The 18,060-nt window shown below is 43.0% G+C and overlaps 1 protein-coding gene across 1 annotated transcript in view; it reads left to right on the top strand.

Moving 5' to 3' along the window:
• Nucleotides 1–10,197, top strand: part of LOC120998185 (gamma-aminobutyric acid receptor subunit rho-1) — a 166,542-nt gene extending 156,345 nt beyond the window's left edge. The window contains exon 9 of the mRNA XM_040428757.1: nucleotides 9,907–10,197. Within this exon, the coding sequence (XP_040284691.1) occupies nucleotides 9,907–10,197 (291 nt within the window). The remainder of the gene's footprint in view (nucleotides 1–9,906) is intronic.
• Nucleotides 10,198–18,060: the final 7,863 nt, after the last annotated feature.

Raw genomic sequence — 18,060 nt, 5'->3', positions numbered from 1 at the left:
GGGGGCATACAATGTCTCATAATAGGAGGAAAACTGTCGGCAGACATCTCTAGGCTCCCTCAATAAGATCCCTTGGTCATTCAGAACTCCCGCCACCACTGTTTGCTGTGTCTCAGATCTAGTCAAGTACGCCAAGGCCCTGTCACACTTATCACCATCTGAAAAAATAGTTTGCCTCTGATTTAAAAGTTTCTTCTCAGTATATTCAGTTAAATGCAAAGTAAACCTACGCTGCGCCTCAAGCCACAAAGTCTGCTTCTCAGGGCACGGATCTAGTATATATAACCTCTCCTTATCAGCTAGTTCCGTCTCTAGTTTTATCCGTTTGATATTCAGTTCCTTTCTATGAGTTGCAATAGCAGCAATCAATGCCCCTCTCATTACTGATTTGAAAGCATCCCATTCTACCAGAGGATTCGTAGACCCTTCATTTTCTGCCCAGTAGTTCCCCATTGCATCTAGACTCTCGCTCACCACAGGTAATACCTCGAGCCACATAGGGTTTAACCGCCACTGCTTATCAGTCGAAGCCAGCGGCTGTGACAGTATCAGAAGGAGGGGGGCATGGTCTGAAACTCCTCTCGGTAGATAATCACTAGACTTGATATAGGGGGATAAGTCTCTGCTGACAAAGGCAAGGTCTATACGAGAGAGTGAGCCAGTAGAAGCTGAATAGCAAGAGAATTGTGCATCTGTGGGGTGGAAATAGCGCCACGTCTCTACTAAATCATAAGTATTAGCCCAATGTGATAGGACATTGTTGTGTGAGGCCTGGGGAACCCTTCTGTCCCATATAGGATCTAAAGTGGCATTATAGTCACCCATAATAATATAAGGTATTGCTGGAAATCCTTCTATTTTAGCTGTAATTAAGTCTAGGACCTCTCTGCGGAATGGCGGAGGAATATATAGTCCCACAAATAGGTACTGCAGGCCTCTGACACAAGCATGTAAAATCACATACCTACCATAAGGGTCCAGCTGTACAGACAGTATTTGAAATGGAAGACTTTTAGCAATTAAAATAGACACGCTTCTAGCGTGGTTTGAGTAAACCGCATGATATGTGGGGCCTATCCATGGGCGCCGCAAAGCTAGTACTTTCTGGCCCAGCAGGTGCGTTTCTTGCAATAACATTATGTCAGGGTTATACCTCTTCAGATAATTGAACACTAAAGACCGTTTAATCTTATCATTCAGACCCCGAACATTCCACGAGAGTAGCTTGATTACCGCCATTTATTCTTCCAAAGATAACATCTCCATAGTTTCCGACTAATGAAGGCACATTCACGCACACACACAATCCACATCAAAGAACCCCTCAACAGAGAAACTCTCTTCAAACCACCCATTCCCAACCTCCCTAACCCACCCTGCCCAAACCTTCCTAACATGGTTGAGCCTGACACTCCAAACTAGTAACTCCTGGGTACGATAACCTACCCTAACTCATTAGAACATATATACCATATAGGTACGTTGGTGATAGGAAGCAAGTATATACGTCTACCCACAACAGTGCATAGTCATACAGGGTGTTGCCACCCAGCATACCAATATGGGGTTAAACATCTGATCAATAGACAAAGTCAAAGAACAGGGAATCTAACAGGAGTAATAATGGTGCATTTAAACCAGATACTCCCCCCCCCTCCCCCAACCATCTTGTCAGCAAAAATTTTTACATTTAATCAAGTATTATATGCTTCAGCTGCCAACACTATAGTATAAACCATCAGCGGTGAGGCCTTGCATTTAGATTTCTCTCAATCCATTCAGTGGCCTCTTCAGGAGTACTAAAAAAACAGACTGTTTCACCATCCTGCACCCTCAAGCGAGAAGGGTAGATCATGGCATATTTCACATTTTTGTCCCTCAGCCGCGCTCGGACCTCAGTAAACTGCTTCCTTTTCTTCTGGACCTCTGCAGTAAAGTCCGGGTAAAAGGACAAACGGACATTCTCATAGCTGACATTCCCCTTCTGCCGAGCAGCTAGCAAAATAGCGTCTCTGTCCCTGTAGTTCAGGATCTTCATGATGAAAGGTCTAGCAGGGGATCCCGGCGGTAAGGGCCTGGTTGGAATCCGATGTGCCCTTTCTATAACAAAGCAACTGGAAAGTGAGATGAGATGTAACACTTCTTTTATGAGCTGTTCCGCAAAAATTTCTGGGGTAGACCCTTCTGCTCGCTCCGGTAAGCCCAGGATACAGACGTTGTTACGTCTATTGCGGTTCTCAGCGTCCTCCGCCCTGGCTTGCAGCATCTGGACCTGTTGCAGCAGCTGCCTGGTGTCATTTCCAGCTGCTCTGGACGCATCTTCCACCTCACTCACTCTTTGCTCCACTGCAGATGTTCTTTCACGTATTTTGTCAAAATCGTGTCGCAAACAGCTAAGGTCAGACTGTAGATGGTCTATCTTTGATGTAAGAGCAGCTTGACAATCAGCTATAGCTTTCATAATTTGAGAGGCTTCAGCAGAGGAACCAGGGACAGGAGACCCCTCACTTTCCTGTTCAGTTTGACTCATGGCGTCCATGAATCGTTTAACAGATGATGGAGCCACAGAAGAAGTTTTGCGGCCCATAGAAATAGTCCACAGACACTTTAAAGATCTGCTGGGGTTTGTCACTCATGCAGCAAAGCAAGATAAGGCTTTGTTAAATTCAGCAAGTCCTTCCACACAGCCAAGTAGACTGCCAGATATCTTTACATTCCTCAGGGGGGAGGGGGATAAGTACACCAGTACCATCATATAAACTGTGGTGAACTCTGCAGCTTTCTTATATAAGGACTCCTAACAGGATTACCACTGCAGGACTTCAGGATAATAGTGGAAGTAGGGAGATACAGAGCGTTTCGCCGATCCACTCCGTTTGCTGGGGCAGAGAGGGGCGCCGCTGCACATACACTTAACGGCAAGATGGCGCCCACCGCGCGGCTTCTTCCCGCCTCGGTCTTCGGCTCAAGATTCCATGCAGGTATCGGCAGCAGTCCAAGGTAAGTTGTTAGCAACTTTCAGCAAGCCGTACCTGCACTGTGTACCTTGTGGCGGATCGTGTCCCGGCCTCACTCTCCTCAGTTTGCGTCCCTCTGCTCCTCTCCCTCAATCCGTCGGCATCCACAGCACCACAGCCAAAACTCAGCAATCCAGCTCCGGGCAGAGTGTCCCCAAGTATGAAGGGGTCCAACATATAGTGAATGCGCTCAAAAAACCCCGATTATGCCAGGTGTATAAAGGATATTTCACAGGATTTTGTAGGAGCACTGCAATCCTGCTTCCTCACTCCATGCTGGCTCGGCCACGCCATCTCCTCTGCCTGGGTGCCTGGGCCTAAATATGTGACAGTGGCCTGTTCCAGTGGTGGGTGACGTGAAGCCTGATTCTCTGCTATGACATGAAGACTGATTCTGTGCTGACATGAAGCCAGATTCTCTGTTACGGGACCTCTCTCCTCTGTCTGGGTGCCAGGGCATAAATGTGTGACAGTGGCCTGTTCCAGTGGTGGGTGACGTGAAGCCTGATTCTCTGCTATGACATGAAGACTGATTCTGTGCTGACATGAAGCCAGATTCTCTGTTACGGGACCTCTCTCCTCTGTCTGGGTGCCAGGGCCTAAATGTGTGACAGTGGCCTGTTCCAGTGGTGGGTGACGTGAAGCCTGATTCTCTGCTATGACATAAAGCCTGATTCTCTGCTGACATGAAGCCAGATTCTCTGTTACGGGACCTCTCTCCTCTGTCTGGGTGCCAGGGCCTAAATGTGTGACAGTGGCCTGTTCCAGTGGTGGGTGACGTGAAGCCTGATTCTCTGCTATGACATGAAGACTGATTCTCTGCTGACATGAAGCCAGATTCTCTGTTACGGGACCTCTCTCCTCTGCCTGGGTGGGTGCCTGGGCCTAAATATCTGACAATGGACTGTTCCAGTGTTGGGTGACGTAAAGCCTGATTGTCTGCTATGACATGCAGACTGATTCTCTGCTGACATGAAGCCAGATTCTCTGTTACGGGACCTCTCTCCTCTGCCTGGGTGCCGGGGCCTAAATATATGACAATGGACTGTTACAGTGGTGGGTGACGTGAAGCCAGATTCTCTGCTATGGCATGAAGACTGATTCTCTGCTGACGTGAAGCCAGATTCTCTGCTATGGGACCTCTCTCCAATTGATATTGGTTTATTTTTATATATTTTATTTTTATTTTAATTCATTTCCCGATCCACATTTGTTTGCAGGGGATTTACCTACATGTTGCTGCCTTTTGCAGCCCTCTAGCTCTTTCCTGGGCTGTTTTACAGCCTTTTTAGTGCCGAAAAGTTCTGGTCCCCATTGACTTCAATGGGGTTCGGGTTCGGGACGAAGTTCGGGTCGGGTTCGGATCCCGAACCCGAACATTTCCGGGAAGTTCGGCCGAACTTCTCGAACCCGAACATCCAGGTGTTCGCTCAACTCTACTCAACACTATATCACCTTGCCACTCTGTGGTCTCCTGATGCTGCTGCCACCTCCACACTGTCACATTGCCACTCTGTGTTCTCCTACTGCTGCTGCTACCTCAACACTATGTCACCTTGCCACTCTGTGGCCTCCTGATGCTGCTGCTGCCACCTCCGCATTGTCATTGTGCCACTCTGTGGCCTCCTCCTGATGCTTCTGCTGCTGCCACCTCCACACTGTCATTGTGCCACTCTGTGGCCTCCTGATGATTCTGCTGCCACCTCCACACTGTCATTGTGCCACCTTGTGGCCTCCTCCTGATGCTGCATCTGCCACCTTCACACTCTGTCATTGTGCCACTCTGTGGCCTCCTGATGCTGCTGCCACCTTCACACTATCGGTTAACTAAATGATCTTGTAAAAAGTGGGCGACAAACCCAGAGTATAAGTTTCACTATCCAAATGTTGTCGCTAAAATATTACCTTTATTAGTACATAATATATAAAAGGATTTTTGTGGGATTTCTCCACTAAATGTGTAAATAGAAAATGTGCACAAGACGTCCTAGGTGGCGTAGTCACCAGGCATGAGTATGTTATGTGACACTCACCCCTAAACCTAAGACTGTGCACAGTATAGGGATCAGTGAAGTAACTGGAGATGCGGGGGGGGGGGGGGCGGGGGGGGGATTAATTGCACAATAAGCTTCTTCACCTACATTCACGCAACATCCCTCCAGTTACTCAAAGCCAATCACACTGCTACCCTATGTTAAAGATATAGTGGCTACAATAGTGTCCCTTCCTATGAGGGCTGCCTCCTCTCTCTCAGGGTAACTAGCCCAGCTCGACACATTTCTATCGCTGCCTATTTTCTGTGCAGCCAATTCATCAGGAGCTAATAGGACACACAAACAGTGTACTGCACGCTTTTATACACCGCATACAGACACGTAGCCTGTGGCACGGCTGTCCCAGTGCCGCAGGCTACGTGTCTGCACGCGGTGTATGAATGCGTGCAGCACACATTTTGCCACTTTGTGTCCTCCTTCTGATGCTGCCGCCACCTCCACATTCTGTCTTTGTGCCACTCTGTAGCCTACTGATGTTGCTGCTGCCACCTCCACACTGTCATTTTGCCACCCTGTGGCCTCCTCCTGATGCTGCTGCCGCCACCTCCACACCCTGTCATTGTGCCACTCTGTGATCTCCTCCTGATGCTGCTGCCACCTACACACTGTCATTGTGACACTCTGTGGCCTCCTCCTGAAGCTGCTGCCGCCACCTACACACTCTGTCATTGTGCCACTCTGTGGCCTCCTGATGCTGCTGCTGCCACCTCCATACTGTCATTGTGCCACTCTGTGGCCTCCTCCTGATGCTGCTGCTGCCGCCACCTCCATACTCTGTCATTGTGCCACTCTGTGTCCTCCTGATGCTGCTGCCACCACCACACTGTCATTGTGGCATTCTGTGGCCACCTCCTGATGCTGCTGCCACCTCCAGACTCTGTCATTGGTCCACTCTGTGGTCTCCTCATGCTGCTTCCACCTCACTACTATGCCATAGGGCCACTCTGTGCACTTTTCATGCTGTTCCCACCCTCCCCACTTCATGACTGGGCCACTATTTTGCCTCTTGGCCTGGCTGACATCATCATTTATTTGACCCTTCATCTGATCTGTCAGAAGGAAGGTATAATGAGACGCACAATGATTCCTGTCTATGTAACAGCTGTAAGTCCTGCATGATATGGTCCCTATTTTGTATCAGAATTGGCTTATGATTTCGTAGCCAAAAGCAGGAGTGGGTACAAAACACAGAAGACATGCAAATATTCCATTAACGTGTCCTCTCTGTTTTGGATCCACTCCTGTTTTTTTTGGCTTTTGAAATACAGATGAATTGCTGACCAAATACTGACCGAGTGAAGGCGGATGCTCTACAGACAGGATCTGTCTTTTGGGGGTTATTGTTCTGACGGATCAGAGGAAGGGAAAAATAATCAGTGACATCAACACAAACTTACTGCTGACCCTCTCCACTCTTTCGTGGGGAGGGGGGCGGCTCTACTTGTATAAGCGTTTAATAGAACAGGTTCTGTAGACATCTATGTTGACTCAGCTTCAGACGGTGTAAAAAGAGTGCGCTTCTTCTTGATGCTAACATTCACCTGTAAGGCTGAGTTCAAACTTGAGTTATTAGGTCAGTTTTGGCCCCATAACTGACCAAATAAGTGAAGTGTGCAGTGGTTCTAAGAGCGACGCCTGTCATCTGCATGTCATACTGACTCACAGTATTGTTTCACTACCACAGCAGACTCTCTATGCGTGTTACTGCAAGGCAGTGTTCTACATCACTATAAAGGCTCTCTGCAGCCAGGAAATAGCCATTTTTAACGCAATTCGCTGCAAATACATTCATATAGAACCGAAATTTTTCGAGAAATTCGCTCATCTCTAATAATAACATCTCCTCCTATGAGACGGCATTGAGCAAGATTTTGTAGTGTGTCTGTAGGAATTTCAAAATTTCTAACTCACAATTAGAACTCCAGTATTTACCAAAGTGGTTTTATCAAACAATATCTCACAATGAACCTCACATTGAATAGTTGGGCACAAGTATACTGGAACAGGTAAAGGTCCTTCCTAAACTGTTTCAACAAAGTTGGAAGCCTATAGTGGTCTAAAATGTAATAGTATGATGTAACACTAAATGCTATCCTACATTGGAAATAAACCATGAAATACAGATCAATGCTATCATCCCTCCTTCACCAAATTTCACAGTAGACACTAGGCATTCCAGTAGATAATGTTTCCAGGCCTCCACCAAATCCAGATTCATCCATGAAACTACCAGATAGTAAAATAAAATCTATCACTCTAGAGAAAACTGCTCCAGAACTGGCATTGTGCATGGTGATCTTTTTTAAATACTTTTATTTATTTATCAAAGCATCATAATACAATGGCCATAACCAAACTCATTACATATACAACAACCAAATGTTACCCTTTTAAACCACTCTTCTTTTTTTTTCCCCAATAAGGACAGATCCACTTATAAGGTATGCTGACTTGAAATGCCATAAATATATATTGTGTCATATTTATTCATTTATTGTATGCATTTATATAGCACTGACATATTCCGCAGCAGTTTACAGATATTATCATTACTTGCTGTCTCCAATGGAGCTCACAATCTAAGTTTCCTATCAGTATATCTGTGGTGTGTAGGAGGAAACCCATGCAAACACAGGGAGAACATACAAACTCCATGCAGTTGCTATCATTGGTCCCATTTAAACCCAGGACCCCAGCACTGCAAGGCACCACTTAGCCACCGTGCTGCCCAATGTCACTCCAATATTTAATGTTATGCTTCTCCAAATCTTTTGAATCAAATTAGTGAAGGCCGGTTTATGGTAATCAGTCAGACTGTAGCATTTCAGTGGATTCTTATTTAATGTGATATCCAAAAATGCAAAGGTGTTTTCATGTATCTTACATGATAAATGAGGAACTCCTCAAAAATTTGTTCTATTCCACATCCATATTATGAAAATATTATCTATATACTGGGCCAACTGCACAATATTGGAAGTGCTATTACTGGATGGATCAGCAAACACAAACATTTCATTCCAAGATCAGTTTCTGTCACGGATGTAGTAGGGGAGAACACCAAAAGACAACAAGAAGGAAGAGGAAAGACACTAGACCTCACTGCAATGGAAGGAAAAGGGTCAGCATCTATAAAACACTGCTCCTGGCCCTAACTATTATCCGTATGGGCACCTCTTGGTGATAGAGATGCCCATACAGAGGAACCTGGAAAACCCTGGTAACCCTCGGATGCCCTAAAGATAATAACAGGGCAAAGACAACCCATTCCTTCCCTGGTGAAGGAACCAGTGTCTCGCTGAGGCCTAGTAAACAACCAGGGGGAGGGGGATACAAAACACAACACACAGAACACTTAACTTCTGAGGATGATGGATGAACAGGACTTAAACAAGAACCACACTCCAGCTCTTCCAAAACCAAATGAAGCTATCCAGAGCAAGGAGGATGGGTAAAGTCAGACTAAATAGGGAGAGGTAAAGGTCACATGATCCACACCTGAACGGAGGTGTGGACATACCAGCAACACACAGACAAAGTGAAATCAGAGGCTGTCAGATCACTCATGTGCAGTCAGTATTTCAGACCTTCCAACACCTGTCACAGGTGTGACAGCTTCACATATACAGTTGTGCATGGGCTACCCATCACAGTACCCATGAACTTGTGTTAAATACCATCAAAAAGCAAAAATTGTTAGTAAATATACACTACAGCTACTGTAGCACACTTTTCCTTTTGGCCTAGTATTCTGTGGGCATGGTTGCAGCCTCAATTTGGGGGACACCATCATTCAGTAAAGGGGAGGTATGTCTTTGCAACATGGAATATCAGTTCATTGCTACACACTATACATGCTAGCACTCAGTAATAGTGCATTAGGATATTGCTTTATACCACCATGCACCCCTAATACATTTTTCACTACTGATCAAGGAAATTATTAAGGAGAGTAAATTAAGGCTACCAGGGTTTTGCTCTTGCTGGATTGACCTTTCTAGGGCAGTTCCCCTATATTTATAGTTCTCTTGTTTTAGAGAAAGTATTAGGATAATCAGAAGGTGTATCTGGGGACTGTCATAATTTCCACTTCCACTCCCTAGTTATTAGCTTATTACTTGCTTTACCTTAAGGCATAGCCTTTTTCTAATTACTAAGAGACTTGTGAAGCTTAAGTTGTGTAAAAGTTGGTTTAATTGCCTCATACAACTATTTTTTGTAACTGAATATCTGTGTTGCCTCTTCCCCTCCCTTTTACATTTGTGTTGTTTGCAATTTGGAGCTCAGGTGGTGCATTTTTATTGACCTATAGTAAAAGTTATGTTTTATATGTTTTTATCTATTATCCCTCTATGATTTCCTAATTTATATTGGTAGTATTCTTCATTGCTGGTTATAGTTGCAGCATTTTATATTGCACTAGTGAAATATTATCAGTTATATTTAATAGTGCTAGTCCAAGACAGTATTTTTTTCATAAAAGCAGCCTCATCTGGTTTGGTCATTGAAGACCACTATAATAAACCACTATTCGGTCATTAGACTTTGGTTTTGCTTGTTTGGCTTGCGATATATCCTATATTTATTAATGATTGAAGCTGTAAGAGTTGGAAGAACAACAGTATATTTTGTTCATTATTGATCATCAAAATCAAGGAATAGACAAAAAACAAGTATGAAAAAAAGAATGAACCGATAACTGACAGTGCTTCATAAACCTCTAGTAACAGTACCGTCTAGTGACATGGGACAGTAATTCGAAACATAAGAATATGCAACATGTTCGTAGGTAATGTTTTTTTTATAGCTAACTACATTTTTATATTTCCTTTAAGCTTCCGTGTACTTGTGGGGTACCTCAGCCACGGATGATGATGGACAGCAGCTACAGTGATGGTGAGGTGAACAATCTAAGTGGCTTTGTGTCTGAAAATGGTGAAAAAGAAGACCGCATTATGGTACAACTAGCACTCAACACAGAGAGAAACTCAAACAGAAGGAAGAGCCAACGACCATCTTACGTCAGTATGCGTATTGACACACATGCAATTGACAAATATTCACGATCGATCTTCCCTGCAGCTTATATTCTATTTAACATCATCTATTGGTCGATTTTCTCCTAGAAGCATTTGACTTGCCAATAAACTATGTTGGAGGACTATGAGCAGGAGACCTTATCAGGATTATTAATTGAAATGTAACAGGTTCCTTTTTATACATTGTTATTCATTAATAATTCATTTTTATTTTGTATGTTTTGACAAGGCATATGTAAATTGGCCTATTGTTTCTATTTTTTAACTTGTGTTTGTTAGCTAAGCAACATCCTAATATGAAGACACCTGTAGAAGATCATAACTGTACAATATAAATTTGTGTTAATTTACTTACACACCTGCATATTTTGGATGACTGCCTGATTCTGCAGTGGGTGTAATGCTGTAACTGTAATCACATCTATGAGCAGTTTAATGATTTCACTGTCAATATTTCATTTTCAGCAGTTTCCACACAGGTGACCATTACAACCATGTTCTGGATTTATCATTTAATAAAGTCAAAATGACTTAATGTGTTTGTGTTATGGAATAGGGCAACATTAAATTATACAGTATTAATAGCGTACTCTGATTTCAACAAACATTTAAACCATGAAATGTTGCAATTATACTGTTCTTCCAGTTTTGCTAAATCTCTGATTTAGTTTTTTCTAATGAAATATCAACAATTTACCATAAAATCTGACAAACATAATATAGGGTATATTACAGAAAGCACAGCTGTACATAGTGTATATACTGAGCACAAAAAGTGAATATTGGTTTGTGTAATACTAAGGATGAACAAATCAATTCATAACAAATCAGGTTCATTTCGAATTTCACAAAAATGTGGCCGTCCAACCGAACCCAAAACTTTTCAGGTTTGCTTCGGATGAATCGAGTAAAATTGAATCATTTTAATCAAATGTTGACAGGTAAAACCATTAGGAAAGATTAATAAGAATGTCACATAACCCTGGGTGGAAGTGAGGAGGCTTGCTCTAATTGGCTCAAAGGCTGAAAAACAGCCTCCAAAGCCAGTCGGGGGAGGTAGCAGGCAGGGAGATGCCTGTGCAGAATGAGCACACATCATTCTGTGTTGAATTATTGATTAGGGTGGATGGGTCTATGTTGTGTCTGACAGAAAAATATTTTACACTGTATAAAAATGTACAAGCAAGCATATCTTCTACGTTCGCGATTTGCCAAATATGCGAACATATTGTGATGTCCGCCGGCGACATATTATTTTCCATTGCGCCGAACTTTGACCCATGACACATCCATCAGGTGGGACAGGACAGCCAATTGAGACATTTCAGCACATGGACACACCATCACCCTATAACAGAACGCGATCTGGCCGCCATTTTACATTCTGTCTTTTGCCAGTGTAGGGAGAGGATGCTTTGTGGAGCAGGGACAGGCTGCTAGGGACACCAAACAACGCTATCTAATAGGGCCTCAAAAGTCCTTTTAAGTACTGGTATAGGTGTGCTATTGATAGGTGTGAAATACTGAGGGTTGTGATATACTTATAATATACATTCTAACATAGAAAGTATATAGTGCATTTGTATTGTACAGCAGTTGTGTGCGGTTATGCTGCAATACAGCAGCTATATAGAGGCACAAGCGCTATTGGGACAACTAATTGCAAAGGGTGTGATATACCTGCTGCCCCCAAAAAACAGATTTCGGGAAGTGATATTCCTTCTTCCACAAAATACTGATTAAGGGGTTCGATATACCTACTTCCACCAAATATTGATTGAGGGGTGCGATATACCTGCTTCTATAAAATACTGATTAAGGGGTTTGGTATACCTGCTTCCACCAAATATTGATTGAGGCCTGCGAGCTACCTGCTTCCACAGAATGCTGATTAAGGGGTTTGATATACCTGTTTCCCCCCAAAAAAAATTCAGGTCTGCCAAATACTTGCTTCCACAAAATACAGATTAAGGGGATTGAAATAACTGCTTCCACAAAATACGGATTGAGGACTGCGAGATTCCTGCTTCCACAAAATACTAATTAAGGGGTTTGATATACCTGTTTCCACAAAATAATGATTGAGGCCTGTGAGATACCTGCTTCCACAAAAACACATATTAAGGGTATTGATATACCCGCTTCCATAAAATACTGATTAAGGGAATCGACAAACCTGCTTCCACCAAATATTGATTGAGGGGTGCGATATACCTGCTTCCACAAAATACTGATTAAGCGGTTTGATATACAATTTTTTTCGCCCTATAAGACGCACCAGCCTATAAGACGCACCTAGGTTTTTGGGGAGGAAAATAAGAAAACAAATATTTTACCAAAAGGTGTGCTTTTGGTGGGTTTGGAACTAATGGTGGTCTGTGGATGGCACTATTACTGTGGATCTGTGGATGGCACTATTATGAGGGATCTGTGAAGGACACTGTTATGGGGGGATCTGTGAAGGACATTGTTATGGGGGGATATGGGGATGGCACTGTTATGGGGGATCTGTGGATGACGCACTGTTATGGGGGATCTGTGGATGACGCACTGTTATGGGGGATCTGTGGATGACGCACTGTAATGGGGGGATTTGTGGATGATGCACTGTTATGGGGGGATCTATGACGGACACTGTTATGGAGGGGGGATCTGTGAAGGATACTGTTACAAGGGGGATCTGTGGCTGACACTTATGGGGGATCTGTGGATGGCACTGTTATGGGGATCTGTGGATGGCACTGTTATGGGGGATCTGTGGATGGCACTGTTATGGGAGATATTTGGATGGCACTGTTATGGGGGATCTGTGGATGGCACTGTTATGGGGGATCTGTGGATGGCACTGTTATATATGTGCCATCCACAGACTCCCCACCCCATAACAGTGCCATCCACAGACCCCCCAGCCCATAACAGTGCCATCAACAGACCCCTCACACCTTAAAAGTGCCATCCACAGATGTCCCCCATAAAACTGTCATCCACAGATTCCCCCCCCCACCGCTACAGTGCTGCAGTATACAAATGTAAAATGTCTCATTCAATTAAAAGTGATTAAACATGCCCCCTCACTCCTAACATTACCGTACACCCTAACAGCTTCTGTACAATGCAGGCAGGCAGGCCGGGCGGCCGGCGCGTCACTCACTGACGTCACGTGCCTGCGCCGCCTGCTTCATTCATAAAGTAGGCGGCGCAGGCACATGACATCAGGGAGTTACGCTGCCGCCCGCCCGGCCTGCCTGCCTGCATTCTACAGAAGCTGTTAGGATGTACGGTAATATTAGGAGTGGGGGGGCATGTGTAATCACTTTTAATTGAATGAGACATTTTATATTTGTATAGTGCAGTACTGGAGCGGCGGGGCCGGACTACAGTGACTGCATCGGCCCCGCCGCAATTGCCGCCACCCAGCTCCTCCTCCCAGTCCCTCCCCGCTCACTCGTACATCGCAGCCTGCGATGTAAAAATGTCAGCATTCAACCCATAAGACGCAGGGGCATTTTCCCCCCATTTTCTGGGGGGAAAAAGTGCGTCTTATGGGGTGAAAAATACGGTACCTGCTTCCACCCAATATTGATTAAAGCCTGCGAGATTCCTGCTTCCACAAAATACTGATTAAGGGGTTTGCTATACCTCTTTCCACAAAACATTGAATGAGGCCTGTGATATACCTGCTTCCACAAAATACTGATTAAGGGAATTGATATACCCACTGCCACAAAATATTGATTGAGGCCTGTGAGATACCTGCTTCCACAAAATACTGATTAAGAGGTTTGATACACCTGCTTCCACGAAATATTGAATGAGGTCTGCGATATACCTGCTTCCATAAAATACTGATTAAGTATATCTGCTTCCACCAAATATTGATTGAGGCTTGCAAAATACCTGCTTTCACAAAATACTGATTGAGGGCTATGATATACCTGCTTCCACAAAATACAGATTAAGGGGATTGATAAACCTTCTTCCACCAGATATTGATTAAGGCCTGCGAGATACCTGCTTCCACAAAATACTAATTAAGGGAATTGATATACCTGCTTCCACAAAATACTGATTAAGGGAATTGATATACCCACTGCCACAAAATATTGATTGAGGCCTGCGAGATACCTGCTTCCACAAAATACTGATTAAGAGGTTTGATACACCCGCTTCCACAAAATATTGAATGAGGTCTGCGATATAACTGCTTCCACAAAATACTGATTAAGGGGATTGATATACCTGCTTCCACAAAATATTGATTGAGGCCTGTGAGATACCTGCTTCCACAAAATTTTGATAAGGGGTTTGATATACCTGCTTCCACAAAATATTGATTGAGGCCTAAGATATACCTGCTTCCACAAAATACTGATAAAGGGGATTGATATAACTGCTTCCAAAAAAATACTGATTAAGGGCAGCGATAAACCTGCTTCTACTAAATACTGATTAAGGGGTTTGATACACCTGCTTCCAGAAAATACTAATTGAGGCCTGCGAGATACCTGCTTCAACAAAATACTGATTAAGGAGTTTGACATGCATGCTTCCACAAAATATTGATTGAGGCCTGCGAGATACCTGCTACCACAAAATACTGATTAAGGGGTTTGATATACCTGCTTCCACAAAATATTGCTTGAGGCCTGCGATACACCAGCTTCCACAAAATACTGATTAAGGGGATTGATATAACTGCTTCCACAAAATACTGATTAAAGGGATTGATATACCTGATTCCACCAAATATTGATTGAGGCCTGCAAGATACCTGCTTCCACAAAATACTGATTAAGGGGTTTGATAAACCTGCTTCCACAAAATACAGATTAATGACTGCGAGATACCTGCTTCCACAAAATACTAATTAAGGGATTTGATATACTTGCTTCCACAAAATAATGATTGAGGCCTGTGATATACCTGCTTCCGCAAAATACTGATTAAGGCGTTTGATATACCTGTTTCCACAAAATATTGATTGAGGCCTGCGATATACCTGCTTTCACAAAATACTAATTAAGGGGATTGATATACCTGCTTCCACAAAATATTGATTGAGGCCTAAGAAATACCTGCTTCCACAAAGTACTGATTAAGGGGATTAATATATCTGGTTCCAAAAAATACTGATTGAGGGCTGCGATATACCTGTTTCTACTAAATATTGATTAAGGGGTTTGATACACCTGCTTCCAGAAAATACTAATTGAGGCCTGCGAGATACCTGCTTCAACAAAATACTGATTAAGGAGTTTGATATACCTGCTTTCACAAAATACTGATTAAGGGGATTGATATACCTGACTCCACCAAATATTGATTGAGGCCTGTGAGATACTTGCTTCCACAAAATACTGATGGAGGGGTTTGATATACCTGCTTCCACAAAATATTGATTGAGGCCTGCGATATACCTGCTTCCAGAAAATACTGATTAAGGGTATTGATATTCCTGCTTCCACCAAATATTGACTGAGGCCTACAAGATACTTGCTTCCACAAAATACTGATTAAGGGGTTTGATATACCTGGTTCCACAAAATATTGATTAAGGACTGCGAGATACCTGCTTCCACAAAATACTGATTAAGGGGTTTGATATACCTGCTTCCACAAAATATTGATTGAGGACTGCGATATACCTGCTTCCACAAAATACTGATTAAGGGGATTGATATACCTGCTTCAACAAAAACTGATTGAGGGCTATGATACACCTGCTTCCACAAAATACTGATTAAGGGGAATTATATACCTGCTACCAACAAATATTGATTAAGGCCTGCGAGATTCTTGCCTCCAAAAAATACGGATTAAGGGGTTCGATATACCTGCTTCCACAAAATATTGATTGAGGCCTGCGATATACCTGCTTCCACAAAATACTGATTAAATGGATTGATATACCTGCTTCCACAAATTACTAATTGAGGGCTGCAATATACCTGCTTCCACAAAATACTGATTTAGGGGATTGATATACCTGCTTCCAACAAATATTGATTGAGGCCTGCGAGATACCTGCTTCGACAAAATATTGATTGAGGCCTGCGAGATACCTGCTTCCACAAAATACTGATTAAGGGGTTTGATATACCTGCTTCTACAAAATATTCATTGAGGCCTGCGATATACCTGCTTCCAGAAAATACTGATTAAGGGGTTCGATATACCTGCTTCCACCAGATATTGATTGAGAGGTGCGATATACCTGCTTCCACAAAATAATGATTAAGTGCTTTGATATACCTGCTTCCACCAAATATTCATTGAGGCCTGCGAGATCACCGCTTCCACAAAATACTGATTAAAGGCATTGAGATACCTGCTTCCACAAAATACTGATTGAGGGCTACGATATACCTATTTCCACAAAATACTGATTAAGGGGTTTGATATACGTGCTTCCACCAAATATTGATTGAGGCATGCGATATACCTGCTTCCACAAAATACAGATTAAGGGGATAGATATACCTTCTTCCAACAGATATTGATTAAGGCCTGCGAGATACCTGCTTCCACAAAATGCTAATTAAGGGAATTGATATACCTGCTTCCAACAAATATTGATTGAGGCCTGCGAGATACCTGCTTTGACAAAATATTGATTGAGGCCTGCGAGATACCTGCTTCCACAAAATACTGATTAAGGGGTTTGATATACCTGCTTCTACAAAATATTCATTGAGGCCTGCGATATACCTGCTTCCAGAAAATACTGATTAAGGGGTTCGATATACCTTCTTCCAACAGATATTGATTAAGGCCTGCGAGATACCTGCTTCCACAAAATGCTAATTAAGGGAATTGATATACCTGCTTCCAACAAATATTGATTGAGGCCTGCGAGATACCTGCTTCGACAAAATATTGATTGAGGCCTGCGAGATACCTGCTTCCACAAAATACTGATTAAGGGGTTTGATATACCTGCTTCTACAAAATATTCATTGAGGCCTGCGATATACCTGCTTCCAGAAAATACTGATTAAGGGGTTCGATATACCTGCTTCCACCAGATATTGATTGAGAGGTGCGATATACCTGCTTCCACAAAATACTGATTAAGGGGTTTGATATACGTGCTTCCACCAAATATTCATTGAGGCATGCGATATACCTGCTTCCAAAAAATACAGATTAAGGGGATTGATATACCTTCTTCCACCAGATATTGATTAAGGCCTGCGAGATACCTGCTTCCACAAAATGCTAATTAAGGGAATTGATATACCTGCTACCACAAAATACTGATTAAGGGAATTGATATACCCACTGCCACAAATTATTGATTGAGGCCTGCGAGATACCTGCTTCCACAAAATACTGATTAGGAGGTTTGATACACCCGCTTCCACAAAATATTGAATGAGGTCTGCGAGATACCTGCTTCCACAAAATACTGATTAAGGGGATTGATATACCTGCTTTCACAAAATATTGATTGAGGCCTGTGAGATACCTGCTTCCACAAAATTTTGATTAAGGGGTTTGATATACCTGCTTCCACAAAATATTGATTAAGGGCTAAGATATACCTGCTTCCACAAAATACTGATAAAGGGGATTGATATACCTGCTTCCAAAAAAATGCTGATTAAGGGCAGCGATATACCTGCTTCTACTAGATACTGATTAAGGGGTTTGATACACCTGCTTCCAGAAAATACTAATTGAGGCCTGCGAGATACCTGCTTCAACAAAATACTGATTAAGGAGTTTGATATGCCTGCTTCCACAAAATATTGATTGAGGCCTGCGAGATACCTGCTTCCACAAAATACTGATTAAGGGGTTTGATATACCTGCTTCCACAAAATATTGATTGAGGCCTGCGATACACCAGCTTCCACAAAATACTGATTAAGGGGATTGATATAACTGCTTCCACCAAATATTGATTGAGGCCTGCAAGATACTTGCTTCAACAAATTACTGATTAAG

This window comes from Bufo bufo, chromosome 4 (genome assembly GCF_905171765.1).
Source record: "Bufo bufo chromosome 4, aBufBuf1.1, whole genome shotgun sequence".
NCBI lineage: Eukaryota > Metazoa > Chordata > Amphibia > Anura > Bufonidae > Bufo > Bufo bufo.
Note: the sequence above shows the minus strand (reverse complement) of the source record. Positions and strands in the feature narration are given on the sequence as shown.